Raw genomic sequence first — 27,163 nt, 5'->3', positions numbered from 1 at the left:
AAATACATTTAAACTCAGTTTTTCACAATTCCTGACATTTAATCCTTGTAAAAATTATCTGTCTTAAATCAGTTAGGAACACCACTTTATTTTAAGACTGAAATGTCAGAATAATAGTATATAGAGTGATTTATTTCATCACATTCCCAGTGGGTCAGAAGTTTACATGCACTCAATTAGTATTTAGTAGCATTGCCTTTAAATTGTTTAGCTTGGGTCAAATGTTTTGGGTAGCCTTCCACAAGCTTCCCACAATAAGATGGGTGAATTTTGGCCCATTCCCCCTGAAAGAACTGCTGTAACTTAGTCAGGTTTTGTTTGCCAGGTTTTGTATTCGATTTAGGTCAGGGCTTTGTGATGGCTACTCCAATACCTTGACTTGGTTGTCCTTAAGCCATTTTGCCACAACTTTGGAAGAATGCTTGGGGTCATTGTCCATTTGGAAGACCCATTTGCGACCAAGCTTTAACTTCCTGAGTGATGTCTTGAGATGTTGCTTCAATATATCCACATAATTTTCCTGCCTCATGATGCCATCTATTTTGTGAAGCGTTTGGAAATTGCTCCCAAGGATGAACCAGACTTGTGGAGGTCTACAATTTTTTTTCTTAGGTTTTGGCTGATTTATTTTGATTTTCCCATGTCAAGCAAAGGGGCACTGAGTTTGAAGGTAGGCCTTGAAATACATCCACAGGTACACCTTCAAATTGTCAATTAGCCTATCAGAAGCTTCTAAAGCCATTACACCATTTTCTTGAATTTTCAATCGGTTTATAAAAGGCACAGTCAACTTAGTGTATGTAAACTTCCGACTTGAACTGTACGTATTAGGTGGGTGTAAGTATATTATGTAGTTACCAACCTCATCATATTTCTTATGTTTATTATTATGTATTTCACATTCAGTTCAAGTCAGAAGTTTACATACACTTAGGTTGGAGTCATTAGAACTTGTTTTTCAACCACTCCACAAATGTATTGTTAACAAACTATAGTGTTGGCGAGTCGGTTAGGACATCTACTTTGCAAGACACAAGTCATTTTTCCAACAATTGTTTAAAGACAGATTATTTCACTTATAATTCACTGTATCACAATTCCAGTGGGTCAGAAGTTTGCATACACCAAGTTGACTGTGCCTTTAAACAGCTTAGAAAATTCCAGAAAATTATGTCATGTCTTTAGAAGCTTCTGATAGGCTAATTGACATCATTTGAGTCAGTTGGAGGTGTACCTGTGGATGTATTTCAAGGCCTACCTTCAAACTCAGTGCCTCTTTGCTAGGTACCTAACGCTTGCTAGCTCACTAATGTTAGCGTCGCTAACAAATGACTAAACCATAGTCGTGGGTCTGCAAAATCAAGCAAATGGTTTTGAACTCATGACAATCATGTTTTGACATTGTAGTGGCTATTGCTGTTAGTTTTTTGCTTACTGACATTGCGAATATCATCTTTTGGGCATTTAACTCTGATTTAATTAGCTATGTATCTAATCTGGTGTCAGTATGAGAATGGACAAAGTCCCAAATTCCCACAAAATACTGCGAGAATTTGCGTGCTCATGGATACAGAGCCCCAGAAATATTAAATATGTTGACGGATTAGGAGCCACTCCCTTCAAAATATCACGGCCTCTCTCCATATGGATATGGCACATATCAGTATTGCAATTTTTTATAAAAATTTGATTAATTGTGCAGCCCTATATTGACCCAATAGCAGCCTAACCTAAATGACTTTTCAGAGGGAAATCAATATTAACATTTTGAGACGCCGTAGCCAGTATGAACTTCGTCAAAATAATCTATGGTAATGACAGATTTCATGAGTTTTTACGTTTTTTTACTTAGGACATTTTAGTCGTGCAATTTGACACCACACCAAACATTTTAGTTAGATATTTCGCCATGAAAAAACGTGCATGAAAATGAGTCGTCTCTCGCTGAATGATAACACACTTTATTGAATAATCCTTACTGTCGACCAATCACCCACGAAGGGGCGTATATTTAGCCTCAGAACTTCGGTTTGCCTCCAGAATATTTTTGGTGTGTCCGAACAATCAAAAATATCCCTCAAAGTCCAAAACGTCATAATATATCCACGAACTCCACCGAACTGTTTCGGCTGGGAAGCACGCCTTAAGTCTCCCTCGCGTCTCTTCTCTCTCTCTCTCTCACTGTGTACAAAAGAAGACATTGCTTCTTCTATGCGTATGTTGATCACAACAATAAAATAAGTCACAAATGAAAGGGAAAATTGTTTTTCGCCTGTAGCCCCATGAAATCAGCCTATTCACCTGCATTGTGAGTTGGCCTAGGCTGCATCTTGATTTACGTATTGTGAGTAGGCCTAGGCTACATCTTGATTTACGCAAAGTATCAATAGATTTTACTGTTCAAATAAATGATTACTGTTGTTAGGAACTAAGTCAAATTGATTGTATAAACCACACAGGTCAGGTCATTATCGCCACAGGACAACGCAGACGGAATCATGGATTTCGGACATTAAAACGGAATTCAACAATATTTTTTTATTGAACTTATTAGTAGGATATCAACTAAATGCATTAATTAGCCCAAGGTAATCATAATGCATCAGTGATTTGCATTTTCATGTAACTTTCTGAAACGGGGCATTCATGTGCCGTCTGTGTATTTAGCCGTTAGCGATGATGCTAATGAAAACAGTCTTCTGGTAGACTGAAATGATTTCCCATAAACCTTCTCAATTAGATGTTAACTGCAAAGTAGCCTATGACTACCTGGCAGAATTATATATTATTTGTATCAATCCAGTGGCCATTTGTTTTGCAGACTCTGCAATATGAGCACTACCGAAACATCGCTAACCAAACAACTGTCTCTGGCTGGTGCACAGTTGCATTAAAGGATAACTACACCCAAAATTCCCAGACCTCAAAAGTGGTCTCTGGGTGTGTTTTAAGCTTTGTTGCGGATTTAGAACATCCAATTTGGTTGTTTTTCTAATAAAGTGTGATTTAATTAAAAAATAGATATTTTAGTGAAAAACTGGGGAAACATCATTCTTGGGGGGAAGAATGGACTCGGGAAGAGAATAAAATAGATTTGATAGGACCTTAATTATAAATTGGTGTGTCCAAACCTTGTGCTCGGGCAGTCAACTGGAAAAAGTTGCTGTTGCACCAGTGGAAATGGTAGCACCAGTGGAAATGGTAGCGCCAGTGGAAATGGTAGCGGCAGTGGAAATGGTGGCGCCAGTGGAAATGGTGGCGCCAGTGGAAATGGTGGCGCCAGTGGAAATGGTAGCGGCAGTGGAAATGGTGGCGCCAGTGGAAATGGTGGCACCGGTAGCACCAGTGGAAATGGTGGCACCGGTGGGAAAAGTTAGTCAAAAACCTGTACCCCATGAACACAAAAGAAGTGTCTAGACTTCCTAAAGGTAACATAGTCATACGTTAATATGTCAATGTTGATTATGTACCTTATGTACTGTCTGTCAGCAGTGTGTAGGTATGGGGGCGTTCCTGGACAAGCCTAAGACCGAGAAGCACACAGCCCATGGCCAGGGCAACGGGCTGCACTATGGCCTGAGTAGCATGCAGGGCTGGCGGGTGGAGATGGAGGATGCCCACACTGCCATGGTGGGCCTTCCCCAAGGCCTCAACGACTGGTCCTTCTTCGCCGTCTATGACGGGCACGCCGGCTCCCGCGTCGCCAACTACTGCTCTGCCCACCTGCTGGAGCACATCCTGTTAGGGGGGGCAGAGTTCACCCCGGGTATGGGCTCAGTGGAGGGCGTGAAAGATGGGATCCGCGCCGGCTTCCTGAGGATCGACGAGTACATGCGCAACTTCTCGGACCTGCGGCATGGGTTGGATCGCAGCGGCTCCACGGCAGTGGGTGTGCTGCTAAGCCCCTCCCACCTCTACTTCATAAACTGTGGCGACTCCCGGGCCGTGCTGAGCCGAGAAGGGCGAGTTGGATTCTCCACACAGGTACAATACTACGCACTAGACCAGGACTCTCCAACCCTATTCCTGGATAGCAACCGTCCTGTAGGTTATCACTCAAACTCTAATCTAGAGCACCTGACTCTAATAGTTAGCTGGTTGATGTGCCTAACCAGGTTAGTTACAACTGGGGTTGGAGTGAACCTACAAGAGAGTAGCTCTCCGGAAACAGGGTTGGGGAACCCTGCACTAGATTTATAATGGTCTAATACTATACAATATATCTATACATACTGGGATGCATGCATAGATACATACATACTGGGATACATACAAACTGGGATACACACACTCAAAGGGAGAGTGGGTGGAAGGGGGGATTTTCTACACGAGTATAATACTGAGGAGAGGGTGGGATTGATGAAGGGACTGAGCGATAGTGACATTAATCATGTATTTTTAGGGGATCTGTTTGAGCTAGGTGAGGTGCAGAATCTCTAATCTTGATCATGTAATGAGTAGTTATTTGGGATGCACATATGACCCCCCTTTAGGACCACAAGCCGTGTAACCCCAGAGAGAAGGAGCGTATCCAGAATGCAGGGGGGTCAGTGATGATCCAGAGGGTGAATGGTTCCCTGGCTGTGTCCAGAGCCCTGGGGGATTATGACTACAAGTGTGTGGATGGGAAGGGTCCCACAGAACAGCTGGTCAGCCCAGAGCCAGAGGTGTGTTTTTAAAAAGCCTTTATTACTGTAGCATGTTGATTGGAACAGCTAATAGTTATTTGTCCTTGTTGAGGTGTGTGTGTGTGATCTATCAGGCTGAGGTGTGTGTTCCTCCCCCAGGTGTGTGTGTTGGAGCGTGCTGCTGAGGGGGATGAGTTTGTGGTGCTGGCGTGCGATGGGATCTGGGATGTGATGTCTAACGAGGAGCTGTGCGAGTTCGTCAGGTCCCGGCTACAGGTGTTTGACGACCTGGAGAGAGTCTGCAACGCTGTCGTGGACACCTGCCTGCACAAGGTACACATCACACAATGTTTCTGCATCTGGATATCAGAACAGCGATTACTCACCTCGAACTGGACAAAGAGTTTTTCTTTAGTGAGTCAGACGCAAAGGATTTACTACTGCAGCTGGACCAGGCCCAAATCCCCGTCATTCGCATGAAGAGATAGCACTGATACTTATCCGGGTACCTTGTGAGAATTTGTTTGGCGAGTGGGTAACCCGCCTCTTCCATCATATAGGCCAACATGCAATCATTGGAGAATAAACTGGATGAGCTCCGTTCATCTGTAGGAGACAGAACGCGTCTCCTTCCTGAGCGCTATGATGGCAGCGTGGTCCCTTGGTGTTTATACTTGCTTACTGTAGTTTGTACAGATGAACGTGGCACATTCAGGCATTTGGAAATTGCTCCCAAGGATGAACCAGACTTGTGGAGGTCTACAATGTTTTTTTCTGAGGTCTTGGCTGATATCTTTTGATTTTCCCATGATGTCAAGCAAAGAACCACAGAGTTTGAAAGTAGGTCTTGAAATACATCCACAGGTACACCTCCAATAGGCTAATTGACATCATTTGAGCCAATCAGAAGCTTCTAAAGCCATGACATTTTCTGTAATTTTCCAAGCTGTGTAAAGGCACAGTCAACTTAGTGTATGTAATCTTCTGACCCACTGGAATTGTGATGCAGTGAATTATGAGTGAAATAATCTCTGTAAACAGTTGTTGGAAAAATTATTTGTGTCAAGTAGATCTCAAACGTGTAGATGTCCTAACAGACTTTCCAAAACTATAGTTTGTTAATAAGACATTTATGGGAGTGGTTGAAAAACAAGGTGTAATGACTCTAACCTAAGTGTATGTCAACTTCCGACTTCGATTGTACATATTACCTCAATTAGCTAGACTAACCAGTACCCCTGTATATAGCCTCGTTATTTTATTCTTACTTTTTTATTTCGTAAATATTTTCAAAATTCTTATTTCTTTTCTGCATGGTTGGTTAAGGGCTTGTAAGTCAGCGTTTCACAGTACAATCAGCACGTGACCTATAAGATTTTATTTGACGTTCCAACCCTCTGTCTCTGTGTGTGTGTGTCCAGGGCAGTAGGGATAACATGAGTGTGGTGTTGGTGACTTTACCGGGAGCTCCCAAGGTGTCTGAACAAGCGCTGAAGAAAGAGGAGGAACTGGACAAATACCTGGAGACTCGTGTAGAGGGTGAGAACACGCACATCCTCTCTGAGAGCTTGGACACACTGCACCGAAGAACAGCTAAAAGCAGAGTGGCCGCCCTGTCGCCAGCTGTCTCTGCAGTGTGTTTTAGTGAGCCGCCCTATCGCTAGCTGTCTCTGCAGTGTGTTTTAGTGAGCCGCCCTATCGCTAGCTGTCTCTGCAGTGTGTTTTAGCGAGCCTCCCTATCGCTAGCTGTCGCTGCAGTGTGGTTTAGCGAGCCGCCCTATCGCCAGCTGTCGCTGCAGTGTGTTTTAGCCAGCCGCCCTATCGCTAGCTGTCTCTGCAGTGTGTTTTAGTGAGCCGTCCTATCGCTAGCTGTCGCTGCAGTGTGTTTTAGCCAGCCGCCCTATCGCTAGCTGTCGCTGCAGTGTGTTTTAGCCAGCCGCCCTATCGCTAGCTGTCGCTGCAGTGTGTTTTAGCCAGCCGCCCTATCGCTAGCTGTCGGTGCAGTGTGTTTTAGCCAGCCGCCCTATCGCTAGCTGTCTCTGCAGTGTGTTTTAGTGAGCCGCCCTATTGCCAGCTGTCTCTGCAGTGTGTTTTAGCCAGCCGCCCTATCGCTAGCTGTCTCTGCAGTGTGTTTTAGTGAGCCGCCCTATCGCTAGCTGTCGCTGCAGTGTGTTTTAGCCAGCCGCCCTATCGCTAGCTGTCTCTGCAGTGTGTTTTAGCCAGCCGCCCTATCGCCAGCTGTCGCTGCAGTGTGTTTTAGCCAGCCGCCCTATCGCTAGCTGTCGCTGCAGTGTGTTTTAGCGAGCCGCCCTATCGCTAGCTGTCGCTGCAGTGTGTTTTAGCCAGCCGCCCTATCGCTAGCTGTCGCTGCAGTGTGTTTTAGCCAGCCGCCCTATCGCTAGCTGTCACTGCAGTGTGTTTTAGCCAGCCGCCCTATCGCTAGCTGTCACTGCAGTGTGTTTTAGCGAGCCACGAGCAATGGCTGTTTGCGCCGATTCAACATGTAGAATCTGTTCAAAGGAACCCAGCCGTCCATCTTTCTGTTTCCACTTTAACCCTGTGTCTGTCCATAGACTTGCTGGGTGGCTGTGGAGAAGAGGGGGTTCCTGACCTTGTGTCTGTTCTGAGGTACATCGCCTCTGAGAACATCCCCAACCTACCTCCTGGAGGAGGCCTGGCCAGCAAGTAAATACTATGAACACACACTCACACTGAAGAAATGTACTTCATTGTCCATTTTCTTTTCAGATCAATCTTCACTAATGCACACAAACTATAATGTATAATCTCTGTGTGTATTCAGGCGCAGTGTGATCGAGGCGGTGTACAGCAGGCTGAACCCACACAGAGAAGAGGAAGGGGTGAGTAACTCTCCTTTGACCGCTGACCTCCCACTTCCACAATGATCCACTCCAGCCCAGTCACAACAGCGCCACCCTCTGGGCCGGGGTGTGAATGGGCTTTGAGGACCTTCGATTACCAAGCGTCATCAAAATGGAGTATTTGATCCAGAGTCGAGACTTTGTTTCACATGACATGAAAACTGCTCCCTGATGTTCCTGCCATGTCCCAACCTTTTAGAAAATCCCACTAAAGTCCAGGACGTCTTAAGAACAGGAACTAGCTATATGGCGTAGTTTAGACTGTCTTTACTGTGTCTGTGTTTTGGGAATTGGGACTCGTAGTGGGGGATTGGAAGGCACTGGTGGCTTCTCCTCTCCTCACTGGACAAAGACGATGTCACTACGGGTAGCTGGCCACAGGGGTAGGGCTAGTATGGTGTGAGAAGCGTTTGTGTGCGTGCGTAAGTGCGTGTCATTTCCACCTGCACCACCGGGGGCAGTATCGCTCAGTGCTGGAGTAAAGCTCTCGCTGTCTACCATCTGCCTGGGGAAAATACAGCCCACACGTGAGGAATCCTCCTCCTTTACTGCAGATGACCTCCCTGACTCCCCCTCTCTCTCCCCCACCTTCACCGCCGTCGTCGAGACACCAGAACCCACCCACCCCGACGCAGAGAGGACCAAAGACATGGCCCCTCTAGCAGCTCTGGCAGACATCAACCAACCATATCCTCCGGCGGCTCCGAAAAAGTTTGTCCAACCAGGCCCCCTCCCCCCGTCCACGCTCTCAGACACCATAAGGGGACAGATGGAAAGATGAGTGGTCTAAGTCTAGGGGCCGATCATGTATGGACCTCTACCCGACTGAGTGAGAGGAGTTCTCTCCTCTACTGGACTGGCGTTATAAAAGCACAGGTTCCCATAAACCACCTGTCTGTGTCTGTCTTGCCTGCCTGTCTGGTCGGCCATGCGTGAGAGAGAGTCTGTGCGTGCCAGTGTGTGTGTTTGCTAGAATGTGTGTTGAGGTGTGTGTGTGTGTGTGTGTGTCCACTTCAGTACTTTAAGGTCCTGTTCTACTTCAAAATACAATGTTCTAAAAGAATGCAAAGTTTAAAATACAGAAGTTTTTTTGAAATACTTGCTTTTCAAAAGCTTTGTCCCCTATCATTGTTGTATTTCTAAATACTGAGTTGTTGCCCTGATATACTAAGTGCCATATTCTGAGATAAATACACGGCACAAAATGATGGTTTGTGTGTTTCACTATACGTCCGAGTACCAGAAGTCCTCACAACAACAGTAAACCAACTAAAATCGAGAGAACTGAGGACATTTTGCCGGTTCTCACTTGTAAAAAGGCTATGGGGGGGGGGGTGCTGAATCTGTTCCATACAGCGATTTGTGAACAAATAAAATAATAAAAGTGATTTGATTTAATAATCATACTAAGATCTGTATCTGATTTGGTTTGTCTCTTGTCTGTCAGATTTGGTCGGTGTCTGACAGTCTTTCTGTTCTGGTATAGAAACACTTTTTCCTGTAAACATTCCATTGTGGGTCTGAAATGGCTCTTCACGTGCTGAATAGTGTACAGTGAATTCCTATTACATAGGCATCCTGGCATTTCTAGCATACTCAGTACAAATGTTATATTCCTGACATAAATCTTATTAAATGGGATGTGGCCTAGTATAAGAATTGAGACTCAGCCGGCCTTTCAGTAGTCCACCGTCAGAGTCCAAGATGGACTCATCCCACATATCGACCCCTCACATTCTTAGCTTGGGATCCACACACACTTCTCAACATCAGTACTTAAATAACATCAGATTTATATTGTATTTCCTATGCCACCTCATAAACACCTTCTCTCTGTCCTCTCTCTTTCTCTCAGTGTGATCTGGAGGACCACTGGTAGTCGTGGTAACGGCGACCCCGGTCTCCTCCTGTGATTGGTCTAGCCACCCAGAGGGGGAGTTGCCTCCTCCACACGCCCAGTGGACGACGTGCATGTGTGTGAGGACGAACCCACACACACACGCTCTGCTGTTACCTGGGAGGAGTGTGTTTTTGGAGGTGTTGCGGTTTTAAGGACTGATGAAACGTCAGGATGGTAGAAGATGATTTTTACCTTCCAGGTTTTCTGGTGTTTTTGTTTTTATTGTTTTGATGTTGTTGACATTGATCACCCGACTACACACGGACATGAGGACCTGAGGTGTATTTGTTTGTGTGTGTGAAAGAAAGCTTTGAGGTGGGGGACCAGGAACCAGACTGGTTCAATCTGGCTCTTGTCTTGGACCCGAACACACACACATCCTTCAACCTTACACACCACACCCTGCACATGCATGTACCACCTACACACACACACTCAGAGGAAGGTCCACGTGCTACATGTTGATGGTTATCCAACCCCTCACGACCCCCTCTGCAAAACTCCACCGCTACTGGACAGTTATTGGTTAAAACTGATCCCACCTGACTGCCTCTGATTGGCTCCTGCTGATGGATGGAGATTTGTGATGTTTTTTCCTCTTGTTTGCTGTCAGATAAAGGAAGGAGGAGAAAGTGGAGTGCTGAATCCAAAACCAGTTCCTTCCCCCTCGGCCCTAGATTTGCGTGTTCGTGCCAGCCATGTGCACAAGTTTCCCAAAGCTGAGGGAGTGAAAATATTGTGGGATTAGGGGCTAATTCGACCCTCTGTTATACCTTGATACTTCACAGAAAACTAGTATACCGACACCCAACACAACATGTTTTGGAGTTTGTGTAAATTCATAATTAGGCACGTATTTTCACAATTTGTCACATTTGTTCTGACGTAATGAATTATAATTCCTTCCAAATGAAATATTCAATTTACTACGATTTACACTATATTGAAACAATGGGACATTTCTCAATTAGGATTTCATGCACATTTAATTTATGAACGTGAATTGCATCATGCAAGTCATGTGTGTCCCAAAGTTGGGGTTTATTGATCACTTCGTTGTGCTGAAAATCAGCCTCTGTTTTGTCAGCAAGTGTGACAATGGAGGGACCTCAGTGAGTTGGTAGACGCAAGGGACTGGTTTGGGATTCAGCAGAGGACTATAAATCTCTCTTCTCTCAGGTGGGAATGGGCTCACAATGGTGGATTCTGAGGGGGTGGGTTTTGTGTGAAGAGCTCATCCTGTGTGATGTCACTGGCTGGACTGAGGGAGGGAGGGAGTAGGGTTTAGGGTGTCACTGTTGGACCTACAGTGTCTAAAACAGACCTCTCCTAGATCCCGCTCTCTCACCACCTCCTAGCCCTGCCCCCTGATCGAAGCAGGATCAATGGTTAACCTAGTCACTTTGATCAACAGTCACACATAGCCGTTTTATTTCACAAATTATTACAAAAGCTGAATTCAAATGTCGCTTTTTTAAAACTAGGAAATATGGATTTTGAGAATATTTAGGAACTTTACCTAAAAATTTGATCCTGCTTTGTGACGACATACCCTCTGGTAGACTCAGTTGGCCCCCAGGCTTCTAGTTTTAAAAGTGCACCCCGCAATGTGACATAACCATACACTGCAGGGCAACTTCCTGGTTACACAATTAAAATCTGCCAAAACGGACACTCAATAATCTGTTGCTGTTTTCTTTAAAGCAGAGTGCTGCCCTCACTGTATGACGAAGTCAGACTGTGGCATGTACCTTTTTAACCCAGGTAGAGTCCCCAGTGTTGACCCTGTGTTCCTGGTTCGGACTACATCGGTAATGTTTTGTTTTTGCTGTTTGGTTGCACTCACATTTGATTACAGAAAGCGTCTATATATGAAATAAAATACCTGCCAAGGACCAGTGGCCACAGTCTCTGGGTAGTGTGTATGCCTTACCCTATTTATTATTCACTTATTTCTCTGGAAGTGGACACTCATGCCTCCTCATGGAGGGACAATGAATGGAGTGTACACTTCAGGGAGAATCAAACTGCAGACCCCCCCATACCCTCTTTTTCTCAATCATCATTTCACCATAATCTCCAATTGAAATCACATCTTTAAGGTGTTCTTAATCTGAGCTGGATTAGGAGATTATGGGCCGTTTGTGTTTTTTGTGGGGGAGTTGTTTAATTTTGTGATGGGTTACTCTTATCTCCCGGGGTCAGAGGATCTTCAGTTAGAAAATATTTATTTTTTATTCATCTGTTACTCATGGTAACACACACCAGCTCCTCTCCTAGGGCAGAGGTGTGACTGGACATTGTCCTGCGATTCTTTTGTTTTGTGGACGATTCTGCATATAGATAGTAAAAGTGTGTGTGTGTGACAGCATATGATTTCTAGTGGAGTCATTTAGCAGATGAGGTCAGGCCATTGTTAGAGGGATAATCTGCTTTGACTGCTCAGATGGGTTAACACGCTCTGGATTAGAGCAGATTATTATCCGCACAAAGACACGCCATGCCCCTCCCCTACTGCTGCCTCCCTCCTACCTTACTCCTGTGCCCTCTGTCCCTTCCTCCTCTTCCTATCTCTGTCCATTTTTCTTCCGACCCTCCTTGTTTTCAATTCAATTCTATTGGAGGGCTTTATTGGCATGGGAAAAGCATGTTTACATTGCCAAAGCAAGTGAAGTAGAGAGAGAGAGAGAGAGAGAGAGATATATATATATATTTTTTTTTTTTTTTTTTTAACAGTAAACATGACTCACAACTCCCTCCTTCTCTCTTCCCTTTCCTTTTTCTCCTGTCCTCTCTGTTTCCTCAGTTTCTCCTGTCCTCTCTGTTTCCTCAGTTTCTCCTGTCCTCTCTGTTTCCTCCGTTTCTCCTGTCCTCTCTGTTTCCTCAGTTTGTCCTGTCCCCTCTCTTTCCTCAGTTTGTCCTGTCCCCTCTCTTTCCTCAGTTTGTCCTGTCCTCTCTCTCTCCTCAGTTTGTCCTGTCCCCTCTCTTTCCTCAATTTGTCCTGTCCTCTCTCTTTCCTCAATTTGTCCTGTCCTCTCTCTTTCCTCAATTTGTCCTGTCCTCTCTCTTTCCTCAATTTGTCCTGTCCTCTCTCTTTCCTCAATTTGTCCTGTCCTCTCTCTTTCCTCAGTTTGTCCTGTCCTCTCTCTCCTCAATTTGTCCTGTCCTCTCTCTTTCCTCAGTTTGTCCTGTCCTCTCTCTCTCCTCAGTTTGTCCTGTCCCCTCTCTTTCCTCAGTTTGTCCTGTCCTCTGTCTTTCCTCAGTTTGTCCTGTCCTCTCTTTCCTCAGTTTGTCCTGTCCTCTCTGTTTCCTCAGTTTGTCCTGTCCTCTCTCTCTCCTCAATTTGTCCTGTCCTCTCTCTTTCCTCAGTTTGTCCTGTCCTCTCTTTCCTCAATTCGTCCTGTCCTCTCTCTTTCCTCAGTTTGTCCTGTCCTCTCTCTCTCCTCAATTTGTCCTGTCCTCTCTCTCTCCTCAATTTGTCCTGTCCTCTCTCTTTCCTCAGTTTGTCTTGTCCTCTCTCTTTCCTCAGTTTGTCCTGTCCTCTCTCTCTCCTCAGTTTGTCCTGTCCCCTCTCTTTCCTCAGTTTGTCCTGTCCTCTCTCTTTCCTCAGTTTGTCCTGTCCTCTCTCTTTCCTCAGTTTGTCCTGTCCTCTCTTTCCTCAGTTTGTCCTGTCCTCTCTTTCCTCAGTTTGTCCTGTCCTCTCTCTCTCCTCAGTTTGTCCTGTCCTCTCTCTTTCCTCAGTTTGTCCTGTCCTCTCTCTTTCCTCAGTTTGTCCTGTCCTCTCTCTTTCCTCAGTTTGTCCTGTCCTCTCTTTCCTCAGTTTGTCCTGTCCTCTCTTTCCTCAGTTTGTCCTGTCCCCTCTCTTTCCTCAGTTTGTCCTGTCCTCTCTTTCCTCAGTTTGTCCTGTCCTCTCTTTCCTCAGTTTGTCCTGTCCTCTCTCTCTCCTCAGTTTGTCCTGTCCTCTCTCTTTCCTCAGTTTGTCCTGTCCTCTCTCTTTCCTCAGTTTGTCCTGTCCTCTCTTTCCTCAGTTTGTCCTGTCCTCTCTTTCCTCAGTTTGTCCTGTCCTCTCTCTCCTCAATTTGTCCTGTCCTCTCTCTTTCCTCAATTTGTCCTGTCCTCTCTCTCTCCTCAATTTGTCCTGTCCTCTCTCTCTCCTCAATTTGTCCTGTCCTCTCTCTTTCCTCAGTTTGTCCTGTCCTCTCTCTTTCCTCAAGTTTGTCCTGTCCTCTCTCTCTCCTCAGTTTGTCCTGCCTATTTGAGTGTGTTCCTCCAGCTGTTTGTGTTTTTGTCCACACAGTCATTAAAAACAACCTTGTTAATGTGATGTTCACCATATTACTGGATAATTATTTAATTAGAGTAAACATCTGCCCAGTTCAACTTACCCAAACATACACACAGAAGAGGACTTATTTGGGACATATAATCTATTTATAATCTTATAGTTTTGTGTTAATAGGTGAGTGTTTATGCTTTTGGGTGTGTGATGGGTGTTTGTGTTTTTAATTGAGTGGGTACTCATCCACATTGCTCCTGCCAAACACCAGGCCCACTAATGTTTATTTTCCACTGTGAGGCTGGATTTGATCTCCTCCCTGAAGACTTCTCGAATGTGAACACATTCAAACCGTTCTGATTGGTCCCAGAAACCGATGGGTTGGCCCAGAGCCTGAACAGGTGAGTAAAGCAGCGTTTAGGAAATAGTTATTGGCTTTGATACTCTGATTGGTCCAATTACTGATGATTTATTAAGTACAAAGGACTTCTACGAGGGCAGTCTGACTGAATGTATGTAGAGAGAGATTAATTATAGTAACGCCGGTTGAAGCTCCGTGTTGAGTTCAAATTTTTCTACCGTCATATCTAAGCCAATGACACATGTCGCTGAAAATTCACAAATTAACATAATTTGAGGTATGCAACACACTCCCCGCCTCTCGTAATGATCTGTCCCAGCGTTACCGATAACTATTTAGTTTTTTTACAGGGTCGCTAGCATTAGGGTCGTCAAATAGTTTTGCTCAAATTCTAAACGTCGGATTTTTAACAAGGCTACAGCATCCATAAAGTGACCTTTCGTTTTGGATTTAAGTTTGTAGGTGCACAGGTTTTATTTTTTATATCATTTTTAAAAAATCACGATGTACGGCTTTCACGTGCACATTTCTGCCCAATACAAACCAATGTTGTGCTACCTTTTTATGTAGCATTTCTGACAATGCTAAAATCTTTTCAGCCAAGTTCTAAAACCGGGTGCAACTCGGTTTCTACTCAATAGTAGCAGCTAACACCAGTAAGGTGAGAAGCAAAAGGTAGCTGGATTTTTACTATGGAAGGTTTTTCATATGGCTGAAGTAATGTGTTAACTGCTGACCTGGACACTTCTGCGTAATCCGGGCACAAACAAATAAACTAGCGGACGTCCTTGGCAGCTATCAGAGCCAGTTAGAAACACCAAACTTTGGGAACTTTAGAAAAACTGCAACGCTGCTAATGTATAATACACACACCAGATAAGACGTGTCGCTGTTGGAAAACACAGAGCAAATTATATCCCTTAATTTATGTGAGAATTCAGTACACTCCTTCCTCTGTCAATGACATTTTCTTGTCATTATAATCCAATTTTACACTGACTGATCAGTACAGTGTCAAGTTACTTATTAATGTGTTCCTGAAGTCGCCATCCACCCAGTAAAAAGTAGCAGGGCTGTGGGTTAAACACGAAGCACCCAGATAAAACATCACTATGTTAATTGCTTACGCGACCTGTGTGCAGTCAGAAGACTGTCATCCATGCTTGCTAACTTGTTTCCAACACAACTGTTTTAGACAGACAAGCAAGCGAAATAAACAGAGTAAATGAACAAACACATTTTGTAACTGTCGTCACTAGACTGTCCATTTCAATAGTGTCAAGTTGACGTACACTTTATATACAAAAGTATGTGGACACCCCTTCAAGCTAGTGGATTTGGCTATTTCAGCCACACCCGTTGCTGACAGGTGTAGAAAATCGAGCACACAGCCATGCAATCTCCATAGACAAATATTGTCAGTAAAATGAGTTACTTACTGAAGAGCTCAGTGACTTTCAACATGGCACCTTCAAAGGATGACACCTTTCCAACAAGTCAGTTCGTCAAATTTCTGCCCTGCTAGTGCTGCCCCGATTAACTGTAAGTACTGTTATTTTGAAGTGAAAACGTCTAGGAGCAACAACGGCTCAGCCACGAAGTGGTAGGCAACACAAGCTCAAAGAACGGGACCACTGAAGCGCGTAGTGCGTAAAAAATTGTCTGTCCTCAGTTGCAACACTCACTACTGACTTCCAAACTGCCTCTGGAAGCAAAGTCAGCACAATTACTGTTCATTGGGAGTTTGAAATTGGTTTAAAACTTGGCAGAGCAGCCAAACACAAGCCTAAGATCACAATGCGCAATGCCAACCAACGGCTGAAGTGGTGTAAATCTCGCTGCGTTCTCTGGAACGATGAATCATACTTCACCATCTGGCAGTGTGACGGGACTAATTTGGGTTTGGCGGATGCCAGGAGAACGCTACCTAACGCTACCGAATGCATAGTGCCAACTGTTAAGCTTGGTGGAGTAGGAATCATGGTCTGGAACTGTTTTTCATGGTTCGGGCTAGGCCCCTTCTTTCTAGTGAAGGGAAATGTTAACACCACAACATACAATGAATGACATTCTAGACGATTCTGTGCTTCCAACTTTGTGGCAACAGTTTGGGCAAGGCTCTTTCCCGTTTTCAGCATGACAGTGCCCCCGTGCACAAAGCGAGGTCCATACAGAAATGCAACACATTACCTTGTGTGCGGTACAAATTACATTGTGGGAGAACCTCCTCAAAGACTATGAATTAGGCTGTTTTGAGAAGGTTTGAATCATAAGCATCCTGCCTACGCATTGTTGGAAGTGCACTAGACCAACATAGCTACTGTAGTGGGTCAAAGCAGTGTGCTGGAAAACCTTGGTTGGGTAAAGTAGCGCATTGTGCTCGTGAATTTACTTTATTTTTTGGCTTCAGACCACAATGCCTACTCACTTTTTTTGTTTTTTATTAAATTCAGTGAGAATCATCAGGCAACTCATCTCCTTCCCTTTGCTCCTCCTCCCCTTCTCTACTCCTCTCCTCCCCCTCTCTTCTCCTCCTCATATTTGGCCTCCAGTTTAAATGTTTCTGTATGGTTAATATTTCTCCATGGGGAGATTGGGGACAATAGATGTGTATTGAGTATAGAACCAGCCTGCTATACAGCTTATAAGGACAGAACATTGATACCAGCGTACCTTTGTGTGTCTCCTTGTGTGGGTCAAGTAGAACCACACCTACCTGGTGTCATAGTTCTATTATAGATCCAGCAGTCTGCTTTAGACTCCACAGTGGATCTGACAGACTGTGACCAATAGCTAAGACATTTCTAGTTGCGCGTGTTTGTTTGAGAGAACGAGAGAGTTGGAGAATTGATGGAATGGATACAGCTTTGACATATCCTGGTTCAGATGCATCACCCTGAGTGAATAAACCAACACATTCCTAGACAATGCAGAACACTACAGACACACACAGACAGACACACACACACACACACAGACACACACACACTGACAGGGCTCAGACAGGTCCATCTGCATGTAGGGGTAATAGGCATTAACTCTTTGAGCTGTGCAGTGACCCCCCCCCCCCCCCCCCCCCCCCCCAGTCCACACTGACACATCTGCATGGGCCTGTGTGTGTTTTTTCTCGTTGTTTTTGATTCATCTGGAAGCATGAAGAACAACAATGTGTCATAAGTGATCAGATGTGTCAATCACCTATCTGGTGTACGGTTGTTTTTGGACAGGGCACAACAATCTTGCCCCATCCCAAATCAACTCCCCAGACCTCATGGGCACTCCTGCAGATATATAGATCTTCATCTATCTTTCTGAAATCAAATCTCACTGTATGATGTCTGCATCCCAAGGTAGTGGACACACACACGGGACATATGCGCATACATGCACACAGACAATTATCATTATGATGAAATAAACCGCAGGTCCAGGGTGTGACCTCTGTCCACTATATCACCGTTAAGCAGCTTGCCCCATTAATACTGGTAATGGCAAACATCCGGTACGGGGGCATTGTGGCGGAGAATCTCACCTAGACCACAGACGGAGCATGTGTTACTCTGTGTTCTGCCCTTAATATAAGCCATTATTCTAACCACTGTTCTGCTTTATCATATTCATCATTTGAGTGTTAAGCCATTCTATTATAGTCAGATTATCATATCCAACATTAGTCTGATAAACACATTCAATCTGCATTAACACCGATCCAGTTTGGCTCAGCAGTATGCTCTAGGTTAGGCTTCCTGAACCATGGAACATACTCTTTTTTTTTTTTTTTTAAAGACACACATATATACATTATAAATGAAATTGTGTGTATAGTCAAGTTTACATACACTTAGGTTGGAGTCATTAACTTGTTTTTCAACCACTCCACACATTTCTTGTTAAACTATTAGTTTTGGAAAGTCAGGACATCTACTTTGTGCATGACACAAGTAATTTTTCCAACTATTGTTCACAGACTTATAATTCACTGTATCACAATTCCAGTGGGTCAGAAGTTTACATACACTAAGTTGACTGTGCCTTTAAACAGCTCGGAAAATTCCAGAAAAAGATGTCATGTCTTTAGAAGATTCTGATAGGCTAATTGACATAATTTGAGTCAATAGGAGGTGTACCTGTGGATGTACTTCATGACCTACCTTCAAACTTGGTGCCTACTTGCTTGACATCATGGGAAAATCAAAAGAAATCAGCCAAGACCTCATAAAATAAATTGTAGACCTCCAAGTCTGGTTCATCCTTGTGAGCAATTTCCAAATGCCTGAAGGTACCACGTTCATCTGTACAAACAATAGTACGCAAGTATAAACACCATGGGACCACACAGCCGTCATACCGCTCAGGAAGGAGATGAGTTCTCTCTCCTAGAGATGTACGTCCTTTGGTGTGAAAAGTACAAATCATTCCCAGAACAACAGCAAAGGACCTTGTGAAGATGCTGGAGGAAACGGGTACAAAAGTATCTATATCCACAGTAAAACGAGTCCTATATCGACATAACCTGAAAGGCCGCTCAGCAAGGAAGAAGCCACTAATCCAAAACTGCCATTAAAAAAGGCAGACTTTCGGTTTGCAACTGCACATGGGGACAAAGATCGTACTTTTTGGAGAAATGTCCTCTGGTCTGATGAAACAAAAATAGAACTGTTTGGCCATAATGACCATCGTTATGTTTGGAGGAGAAAGGGGGAGACTTGCAAGCCGAAGAACACCGTCCCAACCGTGAATCACGGTGGTGGCAGCATCATGTTGTGGGGATGCTTTGCTGCAGGACAGACTGGTGCACTTCACAAAAATATATGGCATCATGAGGCAGGAAGATTATGTGGATATATTGAAGCAACTCAAGACATCAGTCAGGAAGTTAAAGCTTGGTCGCAAATGGGTCTTCCAAATGGACAATGACCCCAAGCATACTTCCAAAGTTGTGGCAAAATGGCTTAAGGACAACAAAGTCAAGGTATTGGAGTGGCCTGACCTCAATCCGAAATAATTTGTGGGCAGAACTGAGAAAGTGTGTGCTAGCAAGGAGGCCTACAAACCTGACTCGGTTACACCAGCTCTGTCGGGAGGAATTGGCCACAATTCACCCAACTTATTGTGGGAAGCTGGTGGAAAGCTCCCCAAAACGTTTGATCCAAGTTAAACAGTTCAAAGGCAATGCTACCAAATACTAATTGAGTGCATGTAAACTTCTGACCCACTGGGAATGTGATGAAAGAAATAAAAGCTGAAATAAATTATTCTCTCTACTATTATTCTGACATTTCACATTCTTAAAATAAAGTGGTGATCCTAACTGACCTAAAATAGGGACTTTTAACGAGGATTAAATGTCAGGAATTGTGAAAAACTGAGTTTAAATGTATTTGGCTAAGGTGTATGTAAACTTCCGACTTCAACTGTATATCTTACATTTAAGGTGCTAATTTTCTAGACAGCTGTGTCTTCACAAACTTACTCTGGTTGCACCTGGCTCCTACTATCTGGCTGGAAGAAGGGCCCAGACCTTGACAACTTCCTCTTCTGATAGATGTTACTGTCAAAGGTCCAATGGGAGACTTTACACAATTGATCCTGTACCAATGGTGTTTCAAAATGGGGACATGCATGTCACATAACAGGACAAGTTTTTATGAACAAGGACATGGATGGTTGAGTTGTTTTGCTATTGAAATGCCAGTACATCATCAAATAGTGAACAGATGGGTATTCATTCTCATCAAGAATCTTTTGTATAAGAGTACCCCGTTTCTAAGAGATGCACAAAACACAGGTCTAACCAAGGCTAAATGTCATCTTACATTGACAGTTTATTCATTTGGCAGACACTCTTATCCAGAGCAACTTTTATTCATTTGGCAGACACTCTTATCCAGAGCAACTTTTATTCATTTGGCAGACACTCTTATCTAGAGCAACTTTTATTAATTTGACCCTTTATTAACTTGGCAAGTCAGTTAAGAACAAATTCTTATTTACAATGACGGCCAACACCGGCCAAACCTGGATGACGCTGGGCCAATTGTGCGTCGCCCTATGGGACTCTCAATCACGGCCGGTTGTGATATAGCCTGGATTCAAACCAGGGTGTCTGTAATGACGTCTCAAGCACTGAGATGCAGTGCCTCAGAGCACTGAGATGCAGAACACTGAGATGCAGTGCCTCAGAACACTGAGATGCAGAACACTGAGATGCAGTGCCTCAGAACACTGAGATGCAGTGCCTCAGAACACTGAGATGCAGAACACTGAGATGCAGAACACTGAGATGCAGAACACTGAGATGCAGAACACTGAGATGCAGAACACTGAGATGCAGAACACTGAGATGCAGAACACTGAGATGCAGAACACTGAGATGCAGAACACTGAGATGCAGTGCCTCAGAACACTGAGATGCAGAACACTGAGATGCAGAACACTGAGATGCAGTGCGTCAGAACACTGCGCCACTCGGGGCCCAACTTAGTTTGTCGGTCTATGAGATTATAATTGATCATTAATACATTCCAGAATCCAGGGTATTTATTTATTTATTTATTTATTTATTTAATCTAACTATGTCCACTAAACACATCTAAGAATGTAACGATTAATTCCAGCCTTGGTTAGAGGTAACTTTTTTTCTCATTCACATCAACAAAATGCCTGGTACTGTAGTGACACTCAAATTAGGTATAAGTATCGACCCACTGGGCACACAAGTCATTTCAACGTTCTATTCCACGTTGGTTCATCGTCATTTCATTTGAAATGACGTGGAAACAACATTGATTCAACCAGTGTGTCAGAGGGAGATGAGATCCACTTTCAATATGAAACCACCTCTGCAGGTTATATGTTTACAATAAAGTGGATCAAGTCCACTTTCAAGTCCACCCATTCCCTGGTGTGTCGACCCTTGTCTGTATGTTCACTTTGTATGATCAGCTACAGTGCATTCAACATAAAGCACACACAGGTGACAGCTGGACAGTACCCAGGGACTGCTTGAATGGATGGCCCATTTAGCCACGTCATTGGAGTGATGGCACTCCATTCAAAAGTAATCCTGTCTAGAATATGAAAGGGACTTGGGTTGATGTTCCTTGTTTAAAGGAGGCCACGCTGCTTGCTTAGCGAGTACCACTTCCTCCTGATTTGGCTCATACCGAGGCTGGAACTCAGGACCTCTGCCTCAGTAGGTAGACCGGGGCGGCAGGTAGCCTAGTGGTTAGAGCGTTGGACTAGTAACCGAAAGGTTGCTATATTGAATCCCCGAGCTGACAAGGTAAAAATCTGTCGTTCTGCCCCTGAACAGGCAGTTAACCCACTGTTCCCAGGCCATCATTGAAAATAAGAATTTGTTCTAAACTGACTTGCCTAGTTAAATAAAGGGGGGGGGGGGGGGGGGGGGGGGGAATGAAAAAGCTATTGTTTACCACACTGCTAACCCTAATGCCTAACCTTAACTGAAGACCAAAAAGTGATTTTACATATTGAGCCATATTGATAGTGCTATGACCCAATGAGAATGGGAGACCACCAGGGGTGAAATTAGTAGGGGTGTGAATGTTTTTGTTTTAAAAGTGAATATCCTGAAATTCTACGTCCCCAGTGGCAATTTCACCTATTTCACCTAATTTCACCAACTAGCTACATATATTTTTACCACTTTACACATGTATTTTGGGATTCCACCTCTATAAACATCATTTGCCTGATGACATGCTAGTGGACGAGAGTCTAATTTCTTACAAGCACATTTGTTCCCACATTCTCTCCAAGTTCCCTCTCCTCAATTACCTTTGAACTTTTTAAAATGAAGGGGAGGAGGCATGAGATTAATAAAATAAATCCAATTGAGATTTTACATTGATGTTGTAGAATTCAGAACACTTTTTCTGGATAAACTGTAACCCTTTTTCTAACACTCTCTCCTCTCTTCATCCTCCTCTTCATGTGTGTTTGACCCCCTTCGGAGGGGAAAGGGTCTGTCACTTGCTAGGCTGTGATGGGCATTGCTGCTTTCACAGCCCCGCCCCTTCCAGCAGGGCACCCAATGGAGATGCAGACCTAGGGTCCCACCCCGCCCATCAGGTGAGCTATAGAAAGACTCCACCAGACTGTCGCGCTCATAACGGAGCTCATAGCGGACAACTGGCCCTTTTCTTCTTTTTTTTCTTCTCTCTACGCTGACCCGATGGTGTTCAGATCCCCGCTAGAGCTCTTTCCCGCCCATTTCCTCCTGCCCGGCATGCTCTTACCGGAGGAACCCCCTGCTTGCGCACCTGCCTCTGCTCTCCCTGGGCTCCGTTTCTCCGCGGCGCAGGTGTGTGTGTGTTTATTTGTTTGTGATGTGTGTCTTACTTTTGGAGATTACAGTTGTTGTTGTTCTTGTCAGGTGGCCGGTGTGTGTGAGACTTTGGAGGAGACCGGGGACGTCGAGCGGCTCGCGCGGTTTCTGTGGTCCCTGCCGGTGGCCCCAGGTGGCGCGTGCTTCATTACAGAGCATGAGTCCGTCCGGAGGGCGCGTGCCGTGGTCGCCTTTCACACCGGGAACTACCGCGAACTCTACTGCATCCTGGAGAACCACAGCTTTATGCGCCGCGCCTCGCACGGTAAACTACAGGCCATGTGGCTCGAGGCGCACTACCGGGAGGCTGAGAGGCTGCGCGGGCGGTCGTTGGGCCCGGTGGACAAGTACCGTATCAGGAAGAAGTTCCCTTTACCAAGAACCATCTGGGACGGCGAGACGAACACACACTGCTTCAAGGTTTTGTGTTTGTTTTATTGGTGTTTTAATATTTGTTCAGGCTGTGGCTTTTATGGAGTTGTAGTCCAATTCTACACTTTCATTGTTATGGATAGCCTACATTTAATTTAGATTTATTTCCGTATTGTTTGGATTACATTATTATTTGTTTTCCCGTAAATAGCCTACAGTTTATGATGTTGATGATCATTTCCAGGAGCGGACGCGGGGCCTGCTGAGGGAACGGTACCTCCAGGACCCCTACCCAGACCCCGCGAGGAAAAGGGAGCTGGCGCGCGCCACCGGGCTCACTCCAACACAGGTCGGGAACTGGTTCAAGAACCGGAGACAGAGAGACCGCGCAGCCGCCAACAAGAACAGGTTAATACAATACATAAATAAAAGTGATTATATCATCCACAACTTCCGTACATAGACGGGAAATCTGATTCTGCAAAGTGAACCCAAATGGAAAGCCTTGGACTTTACATGAGTTCTGGATAAACATCTTGTATGGGACGCACTGATGTGTATAGGACTTTTACCTATTTTGAAACATCTGCAAATATTTGTGTGTCTGTCTATAAACATTTGGGTGGTGAGCTGTGATCTGGGTAATACAACAATTTGTGTGTTATTTCCCAGGCTCGCGCACCACGGGATGCGACCGGGAGCCATGCTCGCTCTGGCCAGGACAGAATGCAGCCCCACCGGAAGTGCATGCAGCCCGGAGATGATCCTCTCGGTAATGGACAGCGACTCTGACTTTGACATCTGAAACTGCCCATTGATAACGGGATACATGCTACTAAGGGGCTTGGATTTCACGGAGAATTCATATGGACATATTTATTTTTATGTTATGAGTTTGCTGTCTGAAATAGACCTACATGATATTTACTATGTGCAGAACATCCATCTCTCTTTCTCTCTCTCTTCTGATGCTTTTCTGACAATCATGGTGTTTAGTGCACCTTCCTAGTCTTGTCTATCTGTAAATAAATTATTCACCTGATGTCAGGAAAATTGTACAGATGGTCCTTTGAAGCACTGTAAAGGTCTGTTTGTTGGTTTATAATTGACAAATACGTACTTTATGAAAATAAATGTGAAGTTGATCATTGTTATGAGTTCATTTATTATTGGACTAGAGTTGGTGGTTATTCTATAAAGCGTTGTCATACACGGAGTCTGACTGCTTTTTGCAACGTGTTATTTCATCTCTGCGCGAACAAACTGGCATCAATTCATGTGAAACAGCGCAGTCTGGTGGCCACAATAACATGTCATTATGCTGGCAGACGCACTACCTCCTTGGGACCACTGGATGGAGACAACAGACTAGAATGCAGAGCCATTTACCTATTTGTATGGCTCCAACAGCATGTCCTTGGTCTTTTACAAATACAATTGTATTGGTTGTGTACACGTTTTGCAAATGTTATCGCAGGTATAGCAAAATGTTTATATTCCTACCGCCAACAGTACAAAACAGAGAGGTTGGGTTAAATGCGGAAGACACATTTCGGCATGCGGAAGACACAATAACTCGGACGACGCTAGGCCATTGGTGAGAATGCTGTACCGCACAGAATACAGTACCATATTGTTTTACATGTGTCCTGTAAAACTACAGTAACTTACTGGCTACTGTGCTGCCAGTAATTTACTGTAATTCAGTACCACCCCACAAAATACATTACCATACTGTATTTTTGGAATCTAAAAACCTTTTGTGGGTGGCATGGTACACTATAAAACTGGATAAATTCTGGCTACTCAAAAATGTTGAGGACCTAAAAAAAAAAAATGTAAAAAGAAATAGTTCAAGTGAGAGGTACTGCCTTCATATAAGCAATAAGGTCTGAGGGGGTGTGGTATATGGCCAATATACCACGGCTAAGGGCTGTTCTTAAGCAAGACGCACCGCGGGCCTTATTGTTTAAGTATATACCACACCCCCTTGACTGATTTCCTTATATGAACTGTAACTCAGTAAAATCTTTGAAATTGTTCCATGTTGTGTTTATATTGTTGTTCAGTATATTTAGCACTAACCAGGATGGGAAAAGATACATTCAAAAGGTTTTATTTATTTGTATTTTTTACAAATGAAGTATATTTTTAAGACCAATGTATCCTTAACTACAACAGTAACAGTCAAATCGGCTTTTTACTTGATTTGACTGTGATATGTATTCTTTTTAAATCAACCTTAGATGAATGTGCTGACTGGATGTCGCTCTGTAAAGGGAGTCTGTTAAATGACCAGAATGTGAATGTTAAAAAACAGCATTTGCAAAGCATACTGCTGCTGGGTTTTATTCTAACGAGCTCTGCCCTCAACTATTTTGTATTTTGATAAAATTTGGCCTTGTTTGGGGGCAGAGGTCATTAGAATAATACCCAGCAGTGCTTTCTAAGTTTTCATTTTTACATTTACATTTTGGTCATCTAGCAGACAACTTACAGTCAGTGAAAGAAACTAAGTTAAACAAGAATATACCCCAGTCATAGCAAATAAAAAGATGGCGTTACCGTTAAGGAGAACGTTCTAGTGGACAAGTAGAAAGTATGTTTTTTTAATTAAAAAAATACAAAATACATGTATTTAATGAAATGCTCACAAAATAGTCTGCATGAATTGTATTTCAGGTCAGCAAAATTCAAATGACGAAATAGGTTTTGAAAGTGTTGAATTACTTATATCAAATACAAGTAACATAAATACTACCTGTTGTGGCACTAGCTACCTGCACTGTAAATATACAACAGTTTACTAACCTCTGTGCTTCCAGTAATGCACTGTAAATATACAACAGTTTACTAACCTCTGTGCTTCCAGTAATGCCCTGTAAATATACAACAGTTTACTAACCTCTGTGCTTCCAGTAATGCCCTGTAAATATACAACAGTTTACTAACCTCTGTGCTTCCAGTAATGCCCTGTAAATATACAACAGTTTACTAACCTCTGTGCTTCCAGTAATGCACTGTAAATATACAACAGTTTACTAACCTCTGTGCTTCCAGTAATGCCCTGTAAATATACAACAGTTTACTAACCTCTGTGCTTCCAGTAATGCACTGTAAATATACAACAGTTTACTAACCTCTGTGCTTCCAGTAATGCCCTGTAAATATACAACAGTTTACTAACCTCTGTGCTTCCAGTAATGCACTGTAAATATACAACAGTTTACTAACCTCTGTGCTTCCAGTAATGCACTGTAAATATACAACAGTTTACTAACCTCTGTGCTTCCAGTAATGCACTGTAAATATACAACAGTTTACTAACCTCTGTGCTTCCAGTAATGCCCTGTAAATATACAACAGTTTACTAACCTCTGTGCTTCCAGTAATGCACTGTAAATATACAACAGTTTACTAACCTCTGTGCTTCCAGTAATGCCCTGTAAATATACAACAGTTTACTAACCTCTGTGCTTCCAGTAATGCCCTGTAAATATACAACAGTTTACTAACCTCTGTGATTCCAGTAATGCCCTGTAAATATACAACAGTTTACTAACCTCTGTGCTTCCAGTAATGCCCTGTAAATATACAACAGTTTACTAACCTCTGTGCTTCCAGTAATGCCCTGTAAATATGCAACAGTTTACTAACCTCTGTGCTTCCAGTAATGCCCTGTAAATATACAACAGTTTACTAACCTCTGTGCTTCCAGTAATGCCCTGTAAATATACAACAGTTTACTAACCTCTGTGCTTCCAGTAATGCCCTGTAAATATACAACAGTTTACTAACCTCTGTGCTTCCAGTAATGCCCTGTAAATATACAACAGTTTACTAACCTCTGTGCTTCCAGTAATGCACTGTAAATATACAACAGTTTACTAACCTCTGTGCTTCCAGTAATGCCCTGTAAATATACAACAGTTTACTAACCTCTGTGCTTCCAGTAATGCCCTGTAAATATACAACAGTTTACTAACCTCTGTGCGTCCAGTAATGCCCTGTAAATATACAACAGTTTACTAACCTCTGTGCTTCCAGTAATGCACTGTAAATATACAACAGTTTACTAACCTCTGTGCTTCCAGTAATGCCCTGTAAATATGCAACCGTTTACTAACCTCTGTGCTTCCAGTAATGCCCTGTAAATATACAACAGTTTACTAACCTCTGTGCTTCCAGTAATGCCCTGTAAATATACAACAGTTTACTAACCTCTGTGCTTCCAGTAATGCCCTGTAAATATACAACAGTTTACTAACCTCTGTGCTTCCAGTAATGCCCTGTAAATATACAACAGTTTACTAACCTCTGTGCTTCCAGTAATGCCCTGTAAATATACAACAGTTTACTAACCTCTGTGCTTCCAGTAATGCCCTGTAAATATG

The 27,163-nt window shown here is 43.6% G+C and overlaps 2 protein-coding genes across 3 annotated transcripts in view; both read left to right on the top strand.

The window, feature by feature from the left end:
- Nucleotides 1–11,315, top strand: part of LOC110491385 (protein phosphatase 1B) — a 28,571-nt gene extending 17,256 nt beyond the window's left edge. Inside the window, exons 2-8 of one of the 2 annotated variants that reach the window (XM_021564789.2) lie at nucleotides 3,490–3,984; nucleotides 4,494–4,667; nucleotides 4,788–4,961; nucleotides 6,050–6,167; nucleotides 7,202–7,313; nucleotides 7,432–7,489; nucleotides 9,366–11,315. In XM_021564789.2, coding sequence (XP_021420464.1) covers nucleotides 3,502–3,984; nucleotides 4,494–4,667; nucleotides 4,788–4,961; nucleotides 6,050–6,167; nucleotides 7,202–7,313; nucleotides 7,432–7,489; nucleotides 9,366–9,389 — 1,143 coding nt within the window. In that variant the 5' untranslated portion in view covers nucleotides 3,490–3,501 and the 3' untranslated portion in view covers nucleotides 9,390–11,315. The remainder of the gene's footprint in view (nucleotides 1–3,489; nucleotides 3,985–4,493; nucleotides 4,668–4,787; nucleotides 4,962–6,049; nucleotides 6,168–7,201; nucleotides 7,314–7,431; nucleotides 7,490–9,365) is intronic. The other variant, XM_021564788.2, reaches the window with a different exon arrangement.
- A 10,881-nt stretch (nucleotides 11,316–22,196) lies between these two features.
- On the top strand, nucleotides 22,197–24,606 carry LOC110491383 (homeobox protein SIX3-like). The gene is made up of 4 exons (XM_021564787.2): nucleotides 22,197–22,373; nucleotides 22,446–22,817; nucleotides 23,014–23,177; nucleotides 23,442–24,606. Exons 1-4 carry the CDS (start codon nucleotides 22,245–22,247, stop codon nucleotides 23,572–23,574), a joined length of 798 nt encoding a protein of 265 aa, XP_021420462.2. The 5' UTR covers nucleotides 22,197–22,244; the 3' UTR covers nucleotides 23,575–24,606.
- The last annotated feature ends 2,557 nt before the right edge of the window (nucleotides 24,607–27,163 follow it).

This window comes from Oncorhynchus mykiss, chromosome 16, assembly GCF_013265735.2.
Source record: "Oncorhynchus mykiss isolate Arlee chromosome 16, USDA_OmykA_1.1, whole genome shotgun sequence".
Taxonomy (NCBI): Eukaryota; Metazoa; Chordata; class Actinopteri; order Salmoniformes; family Salmonidae; genus Oncorhynchus; species Oncorhynchus mykiss.
This window is presented reverse-complemented; position numbering and strand designations above follow the sequence as displayed.

What these genes read in the sequence shown, in the direction of transcription:
- LOC110491383 (XM_021564787.2), top strand. Translation starts at nt 22,245, where the DNA reads ATGGTGTTCAGATCCCCGCTAGAGCTCTTTCCCGCCCATTTCCTCCTG. An exon ending in TCCGTTTCTCCGCGGCGCAG is followed by an intron (nt 22,374 to 22,445) that starts GTGTGTGTGTGT and finishes TGTTCTTGTCAG; the next exon opens with GTGGCCGGTGTGTGTGAGAC. An exon ending in CGAACACACACTGCTTCAAG is followed by an intron (nt 22,818 to 23,013) that starts GTTTTGTGTTTG and finishes GATCATTTCCAG; the next exon opens with GAGCGGACGCGGGGCCTGCT.